The sequence below is a fragment of the Palaemon carinicauda genome, chromosome 3 (assembly GCF_036898095.1).
Source record: "Palaemon carinicauda isolate YSFRI2023 chromosome 3, ASM3689809v2, whole genome shotgun sequence".
Taxonomy (NCBI): domain Eukaryota; kingdom Metazoa; phylum Arthropoda; class Malacostraca; order Decapoda; family Palaemonidae; genus Palaemon; species Palaemon carinicauda.
The window spans coordinates 118,629,539-118,646,721 of record NC_090727.1 but is presented as its reverse complement, the minus strand read 5'-3'; the positions used below and the strand labels follow the sequence as shown (position 1 = coordinate 118,646,721).

Below are 17,183 nucleotides of genomic sequence, written 5' to 3'. Positions count from 1 at the left end.
GCTAATATGTCAAAACCTTTGCTCTACCTCCAACATATTGAATATCTACATAGCCGTAGTTTATGACGTCCTTTATATCCACGATTCGTTTCTCTGCTAGTCTAATCAATTCCATATCCAAATTTTTGCAATTTTTCTAATTACACTGTACAATATCTTTTCTTTTAACTTGGAGCTATTTATACAGTTTACCTCTTGAGAGTTACATCCCATAGTATCGTGATTTCCTACACATTTTTTACACACTTTACCATCAGTCTTGAACTTGGCAGTCTTTTACAAAAGGTCCAGACCTTTGACAGTGGAAGCAGATGACCGTGTGGTGCCTATCAGAATGCTATTCAGTATGTGCCCCATCGTAACATAGCTTAGTCTCCCTTATCGTTAATCTCCTTTCGAACAAAAAGATCACATTTTAGCATGAAGTGGGCGGTCCTACCCGACACAGGTTTCTTGAATAAGACATCTTTTCTACAATCTGAATCGGATAGAAAAAGAGGTGCCGTTATAGTATGTGGCCTACCTTTCGAGTGTGGCCTACGGAATTTTGTCTCTGATATAGTATGTGGCCTACATACTGTTATTGCTTCTTTTGGTGGTTAAAGTAAGGTAGTTGATAAACTGATGGTTTGGTAAGTCATTGTTTACATTTTGTTTGTATTTCTCCATTTAGTAAGTCATTGTTTACATTTTGTTTGTATTTCTCCATTTAGTAAGTTATTGTTTACATTTTCCTTTTAGATCTAAACGAAAAAACAACTTAGTTATTTAACGGAAGCCTTCGAAGATGTTACTCAGAGAATTTTACTTAACAGTTGCTGCCAGTGATGAAAGTGCAACGTTGTATTTACAAGAGAAGGGTATCATACAAGTTCAAGATTCATGTGAGAAATGTGATGGTCCTATGAGGCTTACTAATAAAAAATCCCGTGGACAAGATAGAATGGTTTGGCGATGCAAAAGAAAAGGATGCCAGGCAACCAGATCTACTCGAACTGGCAACAATTTTTTCACATATACAGATCTGAATTGCAAGTTAAATAGTTGCCTTTCATTGTGCAAAATTATGGAATTAGTGTATCTATGGACTCTTTCCATGGACGTGGATACAGTGCAAACTATTACAGGAAGGTCTCCTACGACAATAGTGGACTGGTTTAATTACTGCCGCGAAGTGTGTTCAGCAAAAGTTTCTGTTTTAAAAAGAGGTCAAATGAAGGGCACTGAATCTTCACCAGTACAAATAGATGAAGCGCGCTTCGCTGGTCGCAGAAAATACAATAGGGGTCGCATGTTAGACGGAGATCATGCACCAGAAGAAGATGATGAAGAAACTGTTGAGAACAATCGCAATCATGGTCGGAGAATTGATGGGCCATGGGTGTTCGGTTTGATACAAGGACGAGATGTGAGGTACTTTTATGTGGAGAAACGAAATGTTGAAACTCTAATACCAATAATCCAAAGGGAGGTGGAAGTTGGTTCAGTGATCCACTCTGACGAGTGGCCTGCTTATTCCCGACTTCAGCATTTAGGATTTGTACACGAGACTGTTAACCACCAGCGCCATTACGTTGACCAAGCTACTGGTGCTCATACTCAAAGAATTGAAAGATCTTGGCTGGAAAGTAAATACAGCATATTGAAGAAAAAGCGTGGAGTCCCAATCCATCCCTTCCAAGGGCATCTTGATGAATACTGCTGGCGATTTTCAAAGGGTGCTGATGCTGACTTATTTATATGCATACTTGAGGATATCAGAGAAATTCTTAATACTTGAAAACTGAATAAAATTTCATTTAGCATTTTATGTATATGCATATGTTTTTGTTTTTAGATTATTCTTTTAAAATTGTATTTTTAGAAAATTTTAATACTTGAAAACTGAGTAAAATTTATTTTAGTATTTTATGTATATGCATATGTTTTTGTTTTTAGATTATTCTTTTAAAATTGTATTGTTAGATATTAAACAATTGTGAAAAATAATTGATTTCATTACATATATATACAAACTCTTCCTAAGGTAGGACACATTCAAACCGGCTTAGGTAGGACACATTCAAACCGGCTTAGGTAGGACACATTCAAACCGGCTTAGGTAGGACACATTCAAACCGGGTAGGCCACATACTATAACAGATCCAAAAAGGTAGGCCACATACTATAACGGCACCGAAAAAGATTTCTACGATTTAAAGTATTTACTACATCGTCTTCACCAATGAATTCACTACATACCAATATTTTATGTTTTAGTTTTCGGTATCAGCAACCATTGCTCGTCTCTAATCCTGCCAGCAGCGTAATTTACACAATATTACCATATGAAGTAGATCTCGTATTAAGAATTGGTTTATCTTCTAGTGCTTTTCAACCTCATTTTCCTCTCAGTGATTTTAGCTGAAGCTTCAGTTGATCTCATTATCAATCGATTTTTTCACTAGCCTTTTCAAGCATACTGTAGGCCATTTTCTCATTTTTTGGAGCCGGAAGTGTAATCGTAATTTATCAACTCCTCTTCACTCGATTATAAACTTTCTCCGTGAGATTATCTATTTTTGGGTCTTTATCCTGAGTAGATCTAATCCGCATCGTCAACAGCGACTCTCCTGATGTGGGTTTTCATCAACTACAGTAAGCAATTCTGATCTGAAGGTCTTCTCCCATTTGCGTGATTTTTGTCTTTGTAATTTCCACTTCTCCCTCTGCAAGTTTTATAAATTCAGGAAAAACTCATATTTTGTTTATATGTTCACCACTGACGTTAATATCTATATAGACACACTTCCTGGGAAAATAAACATGTCAAAGATTGCATCTCATCCACTCTTGTCCTTTCCCTTTCCCGATCTATACGAGAGGCAATGTCCCAGTCATGATGTAGTTTTGTTTTTACACAACTATTTCGAAGTCTTTATCTAGGAAAGTAGCTGATAAGATAAGTAACCATCAAAGATAAAGAATCTATATTCAAATTCATAATACTAAACAACAAAAGTAGCTGCCATAGTATGCGTTCTAGTTTGGTGCCTCATTACATGATTGAACTAGAGGGACACTCAGTAAAGTGCAGACTTCTGCCGCGGCAGCTTTTTCTCGACCTTGACCTTTGACCTTAACATGTATTAATTGGCGTGGATTTTCATACACTCAAATATTACCCAAGTTTGAAGTCTCTGTGATAATGTCCAAACTTATGGCTGATTACGTGATATGGATGTTCTGCTCGTTCGTGACATTGACCTTTGACCTTCCAAAATTTGATGATTACCAGCTCTTAACATAACAGTTTAAAATCCCAGAAAGTTTCATTACTTTTTAATTTAATTTGTGGCCGTATGGTTGATGACCAGAATTTGACATTTTGCTTGACCTTGACCATGGGCTCGACCTTGACCTTTAACCTTAGCATGTATGAATTAGCATGGATTTTCATACGCTCAAATATAAACCAAGTTTGAAGTCGCTGTGACAACGTATTGCTGATTAGGTGAATTGGACATTTTGCTTGACCGTGACCTTAACCTTCCAAAATTTAATCATTTTCAGCTTTTTACACAAAAGTTAATCCCTGCAAGTTTCATTACTCTACGATTAAAATTGTGGCCAGGAAAGTGTTCACAAACACACCCACAAACAGGGGGAAAATATAAACTCCATCCAACTTCGTTGGCGGAGGTAATGAATAAGCATATCGTCATTCAAATGCGTCAAACGGGTTTCGTTGTCAGTGTCACGTATCACCGTACATCCGGTTACTATATAAATTACGGTTATTATTAAATCGTCGAGTATGGAATTCCACGGGATAAAATCTAGTTGAAATACTGTATATAATTAATAAATACCCGCACTTCGAATAATGGAAATACGTACAGGACTGTATTTAATGACTAAGTGCAATTAGTGGAAATCTCCTCAATTGTACCGTGAAGTTATAAATGGGTTGGAGAACAAGATGGAAGAGAGGGAGAGGGAGTGAGGTAAAGTAAGATTCTAAAAAGTGGGTGCAGTTAACGGTCAAAGATACGCTACAAAGAGCCTTAGCAATGCCTACATTGCATTTCATGCGATTTCCTGTTGGCACTAACACCGATAAGGAGGAACAACTTCGAATATGAAAGCTATTTCCCTTTAGAGAAAAGGGAAATATTGAAATGAAAAAAAGATTATAAAAGTTTTGAGGGAAGAGTATGGATTAAGTGACTCAGCATACTATGAAGAGACGAAAAAGTTCAAGACTGGACTATAATCCAGTGTTGAATCAGACCTAAAAGCAGGCAAAACAAAAAGATGACAGAATTAAAATACATACTATTAAAAGATGACATTTCCCAAACTATAAATGAAAACAATGTTCACTTACATCACATTAAACATTATGATGATGACTATAATCTTGAAAAAAAAAATAATAATTTATCGACTGGAGCTCTAAATTATAGAATGCACACACAATGGAAGCTCAGTATTTTACTGATATTGAATAATAATAATAATAATAATAATAATAATAATAATAATAATAATAATAATAATAATAATAATAATAATAAAACTTGCAACAGGAGTTAGAAGACAAAAAAAAAAAAAGACGAGTTTAAAATTTTAGTTACGAGACTGAGAACTTGAAAGGATCTTCACCAATACGTTTACCAAGATAAAGATAGAACTATTTGCAAAGATATATCCAGTTCAATTGTGTTAATGAAAATAAAGGGAGAGCAATTTGAAATAAAAAAAAAAACTTAGCACAGACTATAAAAGAAGACTTGACGTAAACGAAAAACAGCTGAGCGTATAAAAAGAAAATTAAAAGGCAAATAATATAGAAGAAAGCTTAACGTAAACCTATGAAAAACAACTTAAACCAAGACATTAAAAGACAACGTAAGTTAAAGAAAGGAAACTTGCCATACCACAAAAAAAAGGTTAACATAAAAAAAAATTAACGTAAAAAAAACGAAAAGAAGACAATGCGAACCAAAAGAAACAACGTAAAAAAATGAGACTTAAACCCCATAAATAAGATTTAAAAACCAAGCAGAAGACAACATAACGAAAGAACGAGAGTCAGCAAAAAAAGACAATAAAAGAAAACGTTATGTAAACATCAAACAGCATAATCTGCACAAAAGAATAATTAATGATCTTGTGTATAAAAAATAATTGACGACGGTTTCATTCACCATCAACTAGCCACAGCCTTCAATGTCGAAGATATAATTTTGACCTGTTTATATTATACAATATGAACGAATAAAACAATCTAATTATAGATGTAAATAAAATAAGTAAAACAAAATAGTCGCTCAAGATATTTATTAATAAATTTTCATGTAAAAAATGATTGAAATAAAATAACAGGAATGGCCACATGCACAAAAACTAAAATACAATATCCGCTTCATAGAATGATGTATCTTCGAGTGAAAAAAAAAATTAACACCAAGACAGGAATTTGGCGAGATACCCCGAGTGCCATACAAAGCGATAAGACGTAAGCGAGCATTGCAGAGGGAACGTTCACCCGTTTTCCTTCAAGGACAGGAAGTTTTAGTTCTACATTCGTACCACAATTCGACTAACCTTACGATTATCCATGGGGAGGAAACGAAAGCGAGTTGCTTCCTCGACAGATAAAAACCTTTCATCAGCGAATCCTGTATCACTTGGTGTCACGCTCCCATAGGAACGGTGACTAAAGATATCGAAAGAATTATTTTACAAAAAGAGCACACACACATTGGACACAACTATACCGAGATGTTCCATTATCAACACCAGACAGAATCTGGGCAATACCTCTTTGGATCAGACTGTGCAACTCTACACACGGAAGAGTCTTCGTTTCTTTTACCTCTACAAAACGACCCACCTCTCACTCCAAGTGGCCTCCAACAACCAAATGCTCTTTCAAGTGATTTGAATTCATTTTGCAGTAACTTGTCCTTCCAAGACATCATGGAAGCGACTGGATTCGACTCTGACTCTAACTCTCTCGACTCTCTGATTCAGAGTTTGTGGCCAGACGCTTCAGAAACCGATGAGTCCTGTTGCAGTGCTCCTTCGCCAGCAGAAAACTCATGTGAAGCAGCAACTCCCAATTCATCGACGGGATATGCATACGCACAAGACGTGGTGAGTTTACTTCGCACTTCCTAGACGTAGTAAGGGTACACCCCTTGAACCTTCTTGTGAATTCTTTTCAATGTAAGAATATCTAATGCTGAAAAAAATCATATGGCTAACATTCTGTTAAAAACATAAATCACTCATAACAACGATCCCCATTTCCATCGAATAGCAGTTCTTCTTATAACATTAAAGATCCCCTTTCATTATTCAACATCCTTAACTATTAACAATTTCTCCATTCAGCATTCTTTACTTATAATTCCACGCAAAGTCACACATTCTCAAAACTGTTTCAGATATTGGCAATGGATTCCCAGCAAGAACTTCAATGTCACACCACCACTACTTATAGCGACATGTACAACCATACAGATGACTTTTCCCCTTCTGCTAACTTATCAATGGGAAATCTGACAAACAATTTATCTGTGCGGCCTACGACGATACTGCCTCTACAATGCACCGGAAATGTTGATACAAAAATACCCATGCCCGAGATGCCGGCAAACATTTATAACGGATACAGTGTCCCAGACGTGACCGTATTTATTGATCCCTGGGCAGCAAATGACAACTACTCATCAGGCTATGGCCATTATAATGTCTTTAATTCCCTCGATTTAGGAGACAGAGACCACAACTGTAAAAACATGACTTCGCCACAAGACTCCTCGCCTGAAAACCCTCACAGACGTCCAGGGCAACACAGAAATTGTCGAGTGTTCCTCCCTGAAGGAGAAGATAAAATCAAACACATTAGACAGCTGGCGAACACCAGAGCTAAGGAACATAATGCTAGGAAAAAAAATGAGAGATTAACAGCAGCAGCTAATTTACAAACAGAAGAGAAAAGAAAACAGTTGCTACAGCAGAAGTACCTACAGCTGTTGCAGGAGTATCGAAAGGGGCTCAGCGTGAAAGCGCAGATCCAAAGGGACTGCAGCCAATGCAATTTTCTCTCCGGACAAAGCAATACTGATTTTTCTCAATGATGAGAAAATGAAGAATAAAGCACATAATGCATGCTCATATCTACATCAAAATCTATTTCAGGGAATCATTTGTATTATGAGTTGTAATTCTTATTATATGAATGTTTTAATATACAGTATTACTTTCAAAAAATATCTTATCTATTTTTATAACATTTAATAAAATGGGACCGTAACCAAAATGTGTTCATCATTATTCATACACTTCTTGAAAAAAACCTTACTCCAATATCAATTCAATTTTACCATCATTCGAAAAATACATGAAATACAGAAAATAATGTGACATTTTAGCACAACGGAGGAGGCCAACTAGAATGAGAGCTGGATTGGTTAAATGGTATTAGTATATTTGAATGGCAGGGCCTCAATATCTAAGAAGAAAAGTGTCCATGAAAGATAAAAAGTAAAAGTTGTGTATGTGATAGACAATGGTAGGGGAGAGTTGTCAAAGCTATTGTAACGAGCCTAATGTGTTAGTATATACGAAGGGATTAATGTTAATATCATGGATTTTTTCTGCTTAGAGGTTTATCCATCGATTCACAGTTACAACAGTGAGGGCACCAGGCCACGGACCACTTTTCACCGGACGGTGGCTGCCACTGTTTTGTGGGGAAAATGAAACTCGTAAGTTTTTATGTATGTCAATGTTTCGTGGTTCAACCGTCCACTGATAATTGGCATATAAAAATTTTAAATTTTTCAAAATTTGTACACACACATTATTTATATATATGTATATATATATATATATATATATATATATATATATATATACACACACATATATATATACATATATATACATACACACACACACACACACATATATATATATATATATATATATATATATACACACACATATATATATATACATACACACACATATATATATATATATATATATATATATATACACACACATATATATATATATATATATGTATATATATATATATATATATGTATATATATACATATCTATACACACACACACACATATATATATATATATATATATACTATATCTATCTATCTATATATATATTATAAATATATACATATATATATATATATATATATATATATATATATATATGTATATATTATATATACATATATATATATATGTATATTATATATACATATATATATGTATATTATATATACATATATATATATATATATATATATATGAGAGAAAGAATTCTATAAAAGTGGTACAACTGTACATCTCAGAAATATGAAAAAAATGGCGACGAAAGAATGGTCGAATGTTACTAGCAAAGAAGTTAGTTTCAAGAACATGAAGATATTGACAAATAAAAGACAATTAAGATTAAAAGGTCCATATATGAAAAGTCATTCATTACCTGACACTTAAATGACTTGCATTCCCGCAATGGCGCACACTATCAGAGGACGAGCGTGAGGATTTTGTGAAGAGAGTGGGAGTGCTTGCCATGTTGTACAGAGAATTTTGAAATGTTGAAAAATTTGGCATGCATAAATATTCGGGTTATGTGCGTGCCACTTCTGTGAATCAAATGTGAGCACTCGTGCAAACTCGGTACAAACACTGCTGATGGTGTGTGTCAATGCATGCCACGCGAATATACTTATACTAGCTAACATATCCTGTGCGCGTTGTGGACACACCAGTTTGCACTGCCTTCATACATTCAAACTCATGGTCGAGCAGTTGTTAGGGTATTGACACAAGCTGTTCACAAGATCATGGTATGTCCAACTGATGCATATCGTCACTCCTCGCTTTACTAAAACTTGTCAGCGAGCAGGTTACTTATTCAAAATTGCTGTGGCTTCCTATATTGGAATATTCAACGGGTTGTTTTGCCTCTCAAGAAGAAAGCCAGCAAAGGAAGGGGAAGATCAGTTAAGAAAAGACAGGAAGAGGACAGGACAGAAGTTTAAAGGCCATTCATTGGCAAAGGCAAGCAGGACAATACCCTAGAGACTATCCATACATCATATGATCACCCCCCTCTCCACCCAAGCTAGGACCAGGTAATGGCTGCTGATTACTCACCGGATAGACCTATAGTCTTCCCCAAACCCCCATTCTTAGTTCACATAGATGGTATGAAACTAACAAGTTTCAGTGGGACTCGAACCCCCATCTGGCGATCACCAAGTAGAGACGTTATCAACAGGGCACAACAAATTTCAGATAGGGCTAGGGATCTAGCTCCTCCATTCCTTATGTGTGGATGTTGTTCCAAAGATGCGACAAAGTTATTTCAAAGACTCAAATAAAACTGTCAATTAAAGAGGATGCCACAGAAAAACAAAAGAAAAGAATCAAAAGTATCTAAGAGAAATTTTTACTTATAAGAGGACAGATGAGGGTGCCAGAAAATTAGCAGAATACATCAAAGACTACCCACAGTTGTATGACAACGAGATAGGACTAGTTCATTTGGATTGCCAAATCCCAGTTATGGATAAAGGTTGAAGAATAACAGGAACCTCCCCACTCTCTTATGCATTTTTCCATTTTTTTCACCGCTGATTGAATTTCTGAATGAATCATGATGATTTATTGTCTGAACTGTTGTGATAATGTCACTGAATTTACTTCACAAAATGATCATTTTACTGTATTTAAAAATTTTCTTACACCTATTTTCCAGGTGCTCAGTAAAAGAAGTCCTGGGAGAAAATGAGAACCAGAGTGGGTAAAATAGTGAAGAAGGAAAAGATAATGGTACAGGGCACCCTGAGTGTAAATGACCAGGAGATCAGGAAACCTAGAGTTTCCTAGCCCAGCATATTGTTCGTGGGAACACAAACCCTAAAAGGAAGTCAGTATTATAATCTACTATATAACATATAAACTTCATCTTTGAATTAAAATTTTGATTTGCAGATATCCCTATTAATCTGTGTATTTCTATTGCATCCGAAATAGTTTCAATTTGTTCTACATTTGTACTTTATCAGTCTCATTTCCTATTCTCTTTTTTTATTTAGTTTAATGTTAAGGGGTCCATATAGACAGTAATTGGGACTAACGAGGAAGAGCTGGATGATGACCACCAACCATATTGTGACGAATGTTTGGTGCCATTGACAGTGAGGCATTTGTTAACCGAATGTCCTACATATAGTAGTGAGAGAAATAGATACATGTCTGAGGCTCGAAATAGCACACCTCGCCATGATAGTGGTATTTTTAGCTTCGTTTCAAAAGCTGGTCTTCTGAAAGATATTTAACTTTTAAAAAGACATCTTTGCTTTTACGAATATTCTTTTATTTTTTTTTATTCACAATAAAGTAATTAACGATATTGGCATCAATGACCTTAAATGTCAGGATGCCGGAAAACCTAAAATCAAACAATCAATCACTATCTACCAAATCTATCACTGCCAGTATTTCCAGTATGGCTGCTCCTTTCATCACTCAAAGTGAACTCAGTGAAGCTGTCAGAGAGGTGAGAATTAAAATGAAATACCACGAGTACAATGCTGAGGGACCCCTTGTAATTATAATACAAGAAGCCTACTTTTAGTGGTTTCTTCATACCAACATGCTTCCCATCCAGGGCCCCCAGGCATTTGTGGTAATTCCATCTGGAGCTTGTAAACCTCAATGAAGGCTTTACACACCTCTTGTATGAACTTAAAGTAGTACTTGATTTTGCTTTAAAGCTGTACTGTTGACTTGGATAGGAATTTCCAGTGGCTGGGAAGCAGAAAGTGTCAGCCAGCTTGATTCCAGCATCATGCAGTTCTCTTATAAATGTGGTCTGTTTCTAAAGGTGAGGAGTTAACTTCTTCATCACATATTGGAAGAGGTCAGGCGTAATTCTTGCAGCCTCTGGGATCTTTCTTGTGGGGTTCTGTCAACAGCTGATCATAACATAATGTCCAGACTTCTGTCTCTGGTCAACCATTCCCTAACCCACACTGCCCTTCCTTTTCTTGTTCTAATTGGGATTGTATCTTTTTCTGTTTTGTGCTTTTCCTCTTGGTCTTAATGGATTTTATCCTGCTCTTCAAAAAGTAATAGTCCTGAAGCTGCCAGATATAAACACCTTCTCTGTTATGTAACAGGGTCTCCTGTATTCAGCAAGCTGCATCATCAAAAACAAACAGAGAAATGAAGCTAGCTGGGAAATATCACTATATACTGTATATATATATATATATATATATATATATATATATATATATATATATATAATATATATATATATATATATATATATATATATATATAATTTTATTTATATAAATCATATTGACAAGTAGGAAAATATGTGACCTAAAACTGCCATGGCGACTTCAAACATGCCCTAAGTTGGGGCTATGAGGTAAAAAAAAAAAAAAAAGTGGGAACTATGCATGTTGCGCCATTGTGTGTCAATATACAGTATACCAATGAAGCGCATTTTTGCACATGCATTACATAGACAGTATGCAACTTATAAATGTGTAATGTGCCAACAGGGTGCAAACAATTCTTTACGCTCTACTGCGTACCCCTGAAATAGCACACCTTGCCACAAGGCATCCAGAGGACAAAATCTGTGCAAATGTCAAGGTGGCACTGCAAAGTGTACGTCCATAGGCACACTTCCTACTAAGAGTTTTAAGTTGATCCTCATGATCTGTGCTTTTAAACCAAGATAAGAAGTGATTACTAAGCAAAACTTCTCATCTAACTTGCATAATCAGCGATACCAAAATCTGTTTCCTGCAAAAATAACAATGTCGCATAATATAAGCCCCTATATTTCTGTCACCTTTAAAAGAGATGACTTCAATGGAGGCGTGTTTTATCCACCACCACTTTTCCATTCAGACAATATCCAATCTAATTCAACTGCAACTAGTGAAACATTCCAAGAAGACCTTCACGAGATTGAAGTTACTAACTATGACGATATCTATATTCAATGACATATCCTATCAGGACATCTTGGTAGAGATCATGTTCACAGATTAAATTCTTTCAAATCTCTAGCAAATGTAATTCCAGACAGTACTGCACTGCATCCGTGTTTGTGGTAAGAAACTCTTCTAGGAGAAGGACACCCGGAAATTAAATCATTGTTCTCTAGTTTTGGGTAGTGTCATAGCCTCTGCCTTCCACTGGCTTGGGGTAGAGTTCTCTTACTTCCGAGTACACTCGGGCACACTATTCTATCTTATTTCTTTTCTTCTTGTTGTGTTTTGAAGTTTTTATAATTTATATTTGAAAGATTTTTTTCAATGTTCTTACTGTTCTTTAAATAACTCATTTATATGTTCATTACTTCTCTTGTAGTTTGTTTATTTTCTTATCTTTCCTCACTGGACTATTTTCCCTGCTGGGGCCCTTGGGCTTATAGCATGCTGCTTTCCCAACTAGGGTTTTAGCTTAGCTAGTAATAATAATAATAATAATATTAAGAATAATGATGATGATAATAATAATAATAATAATAATAATAATAATAATAATAATAATGTTGATCATATTAATCAATTCACTAATATATAGCGAACGGATCATCCTGAGTGCACGATATCATCCAGAGAAATGCGAGATTCCAATTGATGCAAAAGTCAGAGACAAGTTTTTTTTTTTTTTTGATAATCAATTTTTGATAATTCTTGATACATTCTAAACATATATAATAATAGCAATATGTTACAACAACCCAGCATATTACAATTAGACAACAGAAGCTGTTTCACACTTGTAAGATACATTGGAGACAGAAGCTGTTTCACACTTGTAAGATACATTGGAGACAGAAGCTGTTTCACACTTGTAAGGTACATTGGAGATATGTTTGGCCAAATTATTGCTAACCTCAGTTGCTCCAGTCATATAGTAACCATTTGCCTTCAACACTGGTGGTCGGTTGGGGAAAATTTGCCTGATATCTTTTTTACTTTCCTCCGTACAGAAGATGGTGGTGTCCTACTGTTGACTGAGGAAACAAATGATATCCAAGACTGATGCCTAGTTTCTTGCACAACAGAACTGTCGTTTACATTTCTTGTATATAATCAAATTTTCCTATGTACAGCAGCTATACAATCAAGTCAAAGATTTTCTTGTGACTCTGTCCAAGACCATTAGTTCTGTAGACTACCAGGGGACTGGTAGCTATTTGAATAACCCTGTGCTTTTGAGAATAAAATTGACATGATTCAGAAAATCTATGGCATCATCAACACTTTTAATCTGTTCTGAATTCACTTCAATTTTGCTTAGCTCTTAAAATCTATCCTAGTCTGCCTTGTCAAGGTTCCATTGTATCGATCTCTGTAAGGGTGGATTATTTTGATTTTTATAATAACTGTTGCATGATTACTAGTATGCCAATCATCTTACATTCTCGAATCAAATTCAAGAAGGCAGTTAGAGCTAGCAATTGAAAGGTCAATGCATGACAATGTGCCCGTCTGAACATGAAAGTGTGGGGGCTCTCCAACATTACAGAGTCCCACATCTTCTTTTTCCAGAATTGATGATACAATGTTGCCCTTTGTGTTTCCTAAAACGTTTCCCCATAAAGGATATCTACCATTCAAATCTCCCATTAAGAGAAAAGATTGAGGAAGTTGTTGAATCCCCTTTACTAAATATATTATAAGAGATGTTGTCATTTGGAAGCATGTAGAGAGAGCAAATTGTGTATTTTCTCCCTATATCAATTTGTACAACCTCTGCCTGCCGATGGGTATGGATAGACAACGATATTTGGAGAACATCTCAACGAACGTATATAAGATTTCATGTGGTGTCCTATCGCTAACATACTCTCGAGAACAAGGAGTATTAGCATCGAGCTTGCTCTCCTGTACACATACAATCATAGGAGAGTGCTCATGATTGAGGAACTTAAGTTCTTCATATTTGGACCTTAAACCTTGAAAATTCCATTTCAAAATGGAGGAAAAAACTATGGTTTATTTTCTGGAAGACATCTTGGATGAAGTTTTTCCGATGGCAATTTTTAATCTAACATTTGCCTTTTTCTTCCTTTCCTTTAATCTAAGTGTTGAGGGAGATTGTGGACCTCAACTTAAATTTTTTATTCATTTATGGTGACTTCCCGTTCATCAGACACATCAACAGACAAAACATCATATTCTTTTCAAATTATAACTTTAATGCTTCTTATGGGAGGGGGAGAGATGGAGGTCTATCTCTTTTTCGATTAATAGGTGGTTTGCTAACAATTTTTGCACCTTCCCCAGTACAGATACAACTGGTAACTAAATTTTAAGTGGAACCTCCACCAAATCAGGCAAGGACACAACCTGAGAGAGGTTTGAATTAATGTCTGTAACGGGGGACGAAGGATAAACATAGATGGGCAATGTCCAATGTTAATAAACTGTGGCAAGTCTCAGAAGGCAACATGCTTACCTTGTCCTGTAGCATTTTATCATTAGATGATGTATTTCTTTTCAAAGAACTATTGGCAGTACTAGGTGGGTTTGATGTCTCTTGTGCTAAATTTCCTATTGATTTTAATGCCTTTTCATAGTTGCTTGATTTATTCAGTAGTCTTTTAGCATGTCCAAAACTCTGTATTCTACACTGGATTTGAGAGCAGCTTCTTCCAACGTATATAGCTCGTAGCTCCTATCAGTGGATTGGATTAATGATTTCAGTTGCAGTTTAAACACCTGGCCTCAAGTGTATCCTCTCTATGGTAAGATTTGGAACCAAGGGTACACGTTTTCCTTTTTTTTTTCCTCCCCCCTCCAAACTTTAGAAGAGTATCCAAATTTGAAAGGTCGAACTTTAATCCTTCCATTTTCAACAACAATGTGGAAAGGTACATCAGCATCCTGGAAAATAAGGATAATGACTAATGTTCCAGGAATTTCATCCAATTTTCACTCTTAATGAAACATGGCCAGTATCTACTCTTCTGTAAATTCATACAGGTCTTGTGTCAATGCTACTCCCCCCCCCCCCCCCCCATAGCTAAAAATTATGTGGGAGTTGACATCTAACGTAATATTACTACTTATTTTTGGGTCAGACAGTATTACAGACTATGCTCATGATTTGGCATGGATGAGGTAATTATTTTTTTTCCAAAATGCGACATATCTCCATATGCAATGGTTCCTACTTTTTAAAAATTATTTTACATATTTTGAAATAATTCCTTGTAACCCACTTTGGTTCAGCAACATGCCATGTTTGTGGTTCTGGCTTTATCTGGGAAAGCATAACTAAATCAACAAATTTTTAAACCACTCGGCTTGGTACCTTAGCAAAAAGAACACCCATAACATTGGTGTTATTGATTTTAATATAATTAATGTTACATATTACATTACATACTTCGTCATGAATCCCATTTTTCATCTTCAAGTTTCATCCTTATTTCTTTTATCAATCCATAGCTCTCAAATGCTTTATATAGCTTATAATTTGTTTTTTAATGGAATTTGGGTAACATGAAGGATTTGTCGTTTCCTTGTGCTACCCAAATTACTTAGTATTGGAACATCAGTAGAGGGATCCTTTTTAGTTTCTAAGTCATCAACAGAATTTTCCTCAATTACATTAGCAGAGGTCGTCAACAGTGCCGGGAAAGTCAGCACACCCAGGGGATGGAAGGTCATTATTCAACGAATCCATTAGTTTATTCATTGTTGGTTGGCTTCTTGTTAGGTTTATCTGCATGAGAATACTATTAAAGTAGCATGCGTTGGTGAGGAAATTTTCCTTCTCCACCATCTGCACAGTGAGAGAATACGTCCAAAATAGTCCAGTCTATACCCTACCAAAGGGATAGCACCAAAACAGATATAGAAGCACAGGAGTAAGCTAAACCTGCCTGTTAGTACCGAGACAAAGAAAATATGAAATTATCCTCCCCATATCTGTAATGATAGGCTTCCGGCCAGAAGCCAAGAGTCCTAACTGAAGGATTGGATAGCCCAGGTTCTGATGACCCAACCCTTGAGAATAGTTCTGTCATAAAAGGTCCAAACCCTAATCAGGATGGCCGAGATCATCTGATAATCTCACTTAAAGCTTTGAATGCAAATACCTTCCAACCGTGATCCTTGCTCCCATTTATCTAAGCAGGCAGTAGTAAGACAGAGAGAGAGAGAGAGAGAGAGAGAGAGAGAGAGAGAGAGAGAGAGAGAGAGAGAGAGAGAGAGATATATATATATATATATATATATATATATATATATATATATATATATATAAATGTATGTATATTATATAGTGTATATATATACATATACACATATGCATATATATATATATATATACATACATACATATATATACATACATGCATACATACATACATACATACATATATATATATATATATATATATATATATATATATATATATATATACATATATATTATATGATATGATTCCCGGGTCTGAGCACCCAAAATATATCATACTATTATATTGATGGTTCCTGGTTCTGGGCACCAAAATATATTACATGATATGACTCCTGAAGTCAGGGCATTAAAAATTTACTATACTATGGCTCGTGACTGGGAACCAAACATATAATATTATGTATACTACGACTGGCTAGTTAATCAACCTCTCGAATTCCAAATTACCTTGTTTGCTTTTAAATCAAAACTATTACACTTTAAAACATTAATACAAGAATTCCGAGACTGTTAAATAATTCGCAGACAGCAATATATAAAAAACTGAATATCCAAAGGTCTCTTAAGAACACTCAAAACCAAACTGGGTAATTACTCTCAGGTACGGTATTATTAACACTTATTTTACTCACTGTGGTTCTTAACAAGAATCGAGCAGAATCTGAGTCTCAAATAATGATGATTGGAATAACACACTCTTTACAAAAATAAATATATTCTATATAAATTACAACACTTTTTTGAAAGAATTTACATAAAATAATTCACTGGAAAATAATTAAGTGAACAAAACTTAGAATATGACAAAATGTTACGATCTGAAATTATATAAGAAATTGACTTGAGCTATTATATCTTTGTAAAACTTGGCCAAAGAAAAGAAATAATGCAATGAA

At 35.3% G+C, this 17,183-nt stretch overlaps 2 protein-coding genes across 2 annotated transcripts; both read left to right on the top strand.

Annotated features, from left to right (window-relative positions):
- Window positions 1-745: 745 nt before the first annotated feature.
- LOC137633643 (uncharacterized) lies at window positions 746-1,780 on the top strand. The gene has a single exon (XM_068365899.1). The coding sequence runs from the start codon at window positions 788-790 to the stop codon at window positions 1,778-1,780; it is 993 nt and encodes a 330-aa protein (XP_068222000.1). The 5' UTR covers window positions 746-787.
- A 3,812-nt stretch (window positions 1,781-5,592) lies between these two features.
- On the top strand, window positions 5,593-7,188 carry LOC137637819 (uncharacterized). The gene is made up of 2 exons (XM_068369931.1): window positions 5,593-6,144; window positions 6,438-7,188. The coding sequence occupies exons 1-2, from the start codon at window positions 5,770-5,772 to the stop codon at window positions 7,131-7,133; spliced, it is 1,071 nt and encodes a 356-aa protein (XP_068226032.1). The 5' UTR covers window positions 5,593-5,769; the 3' UTR covers window positions 7,134-7,188.
- The last annotated feature ends 9,995 nt before the right edge of the window (window positions 7,189-17,183 follow it).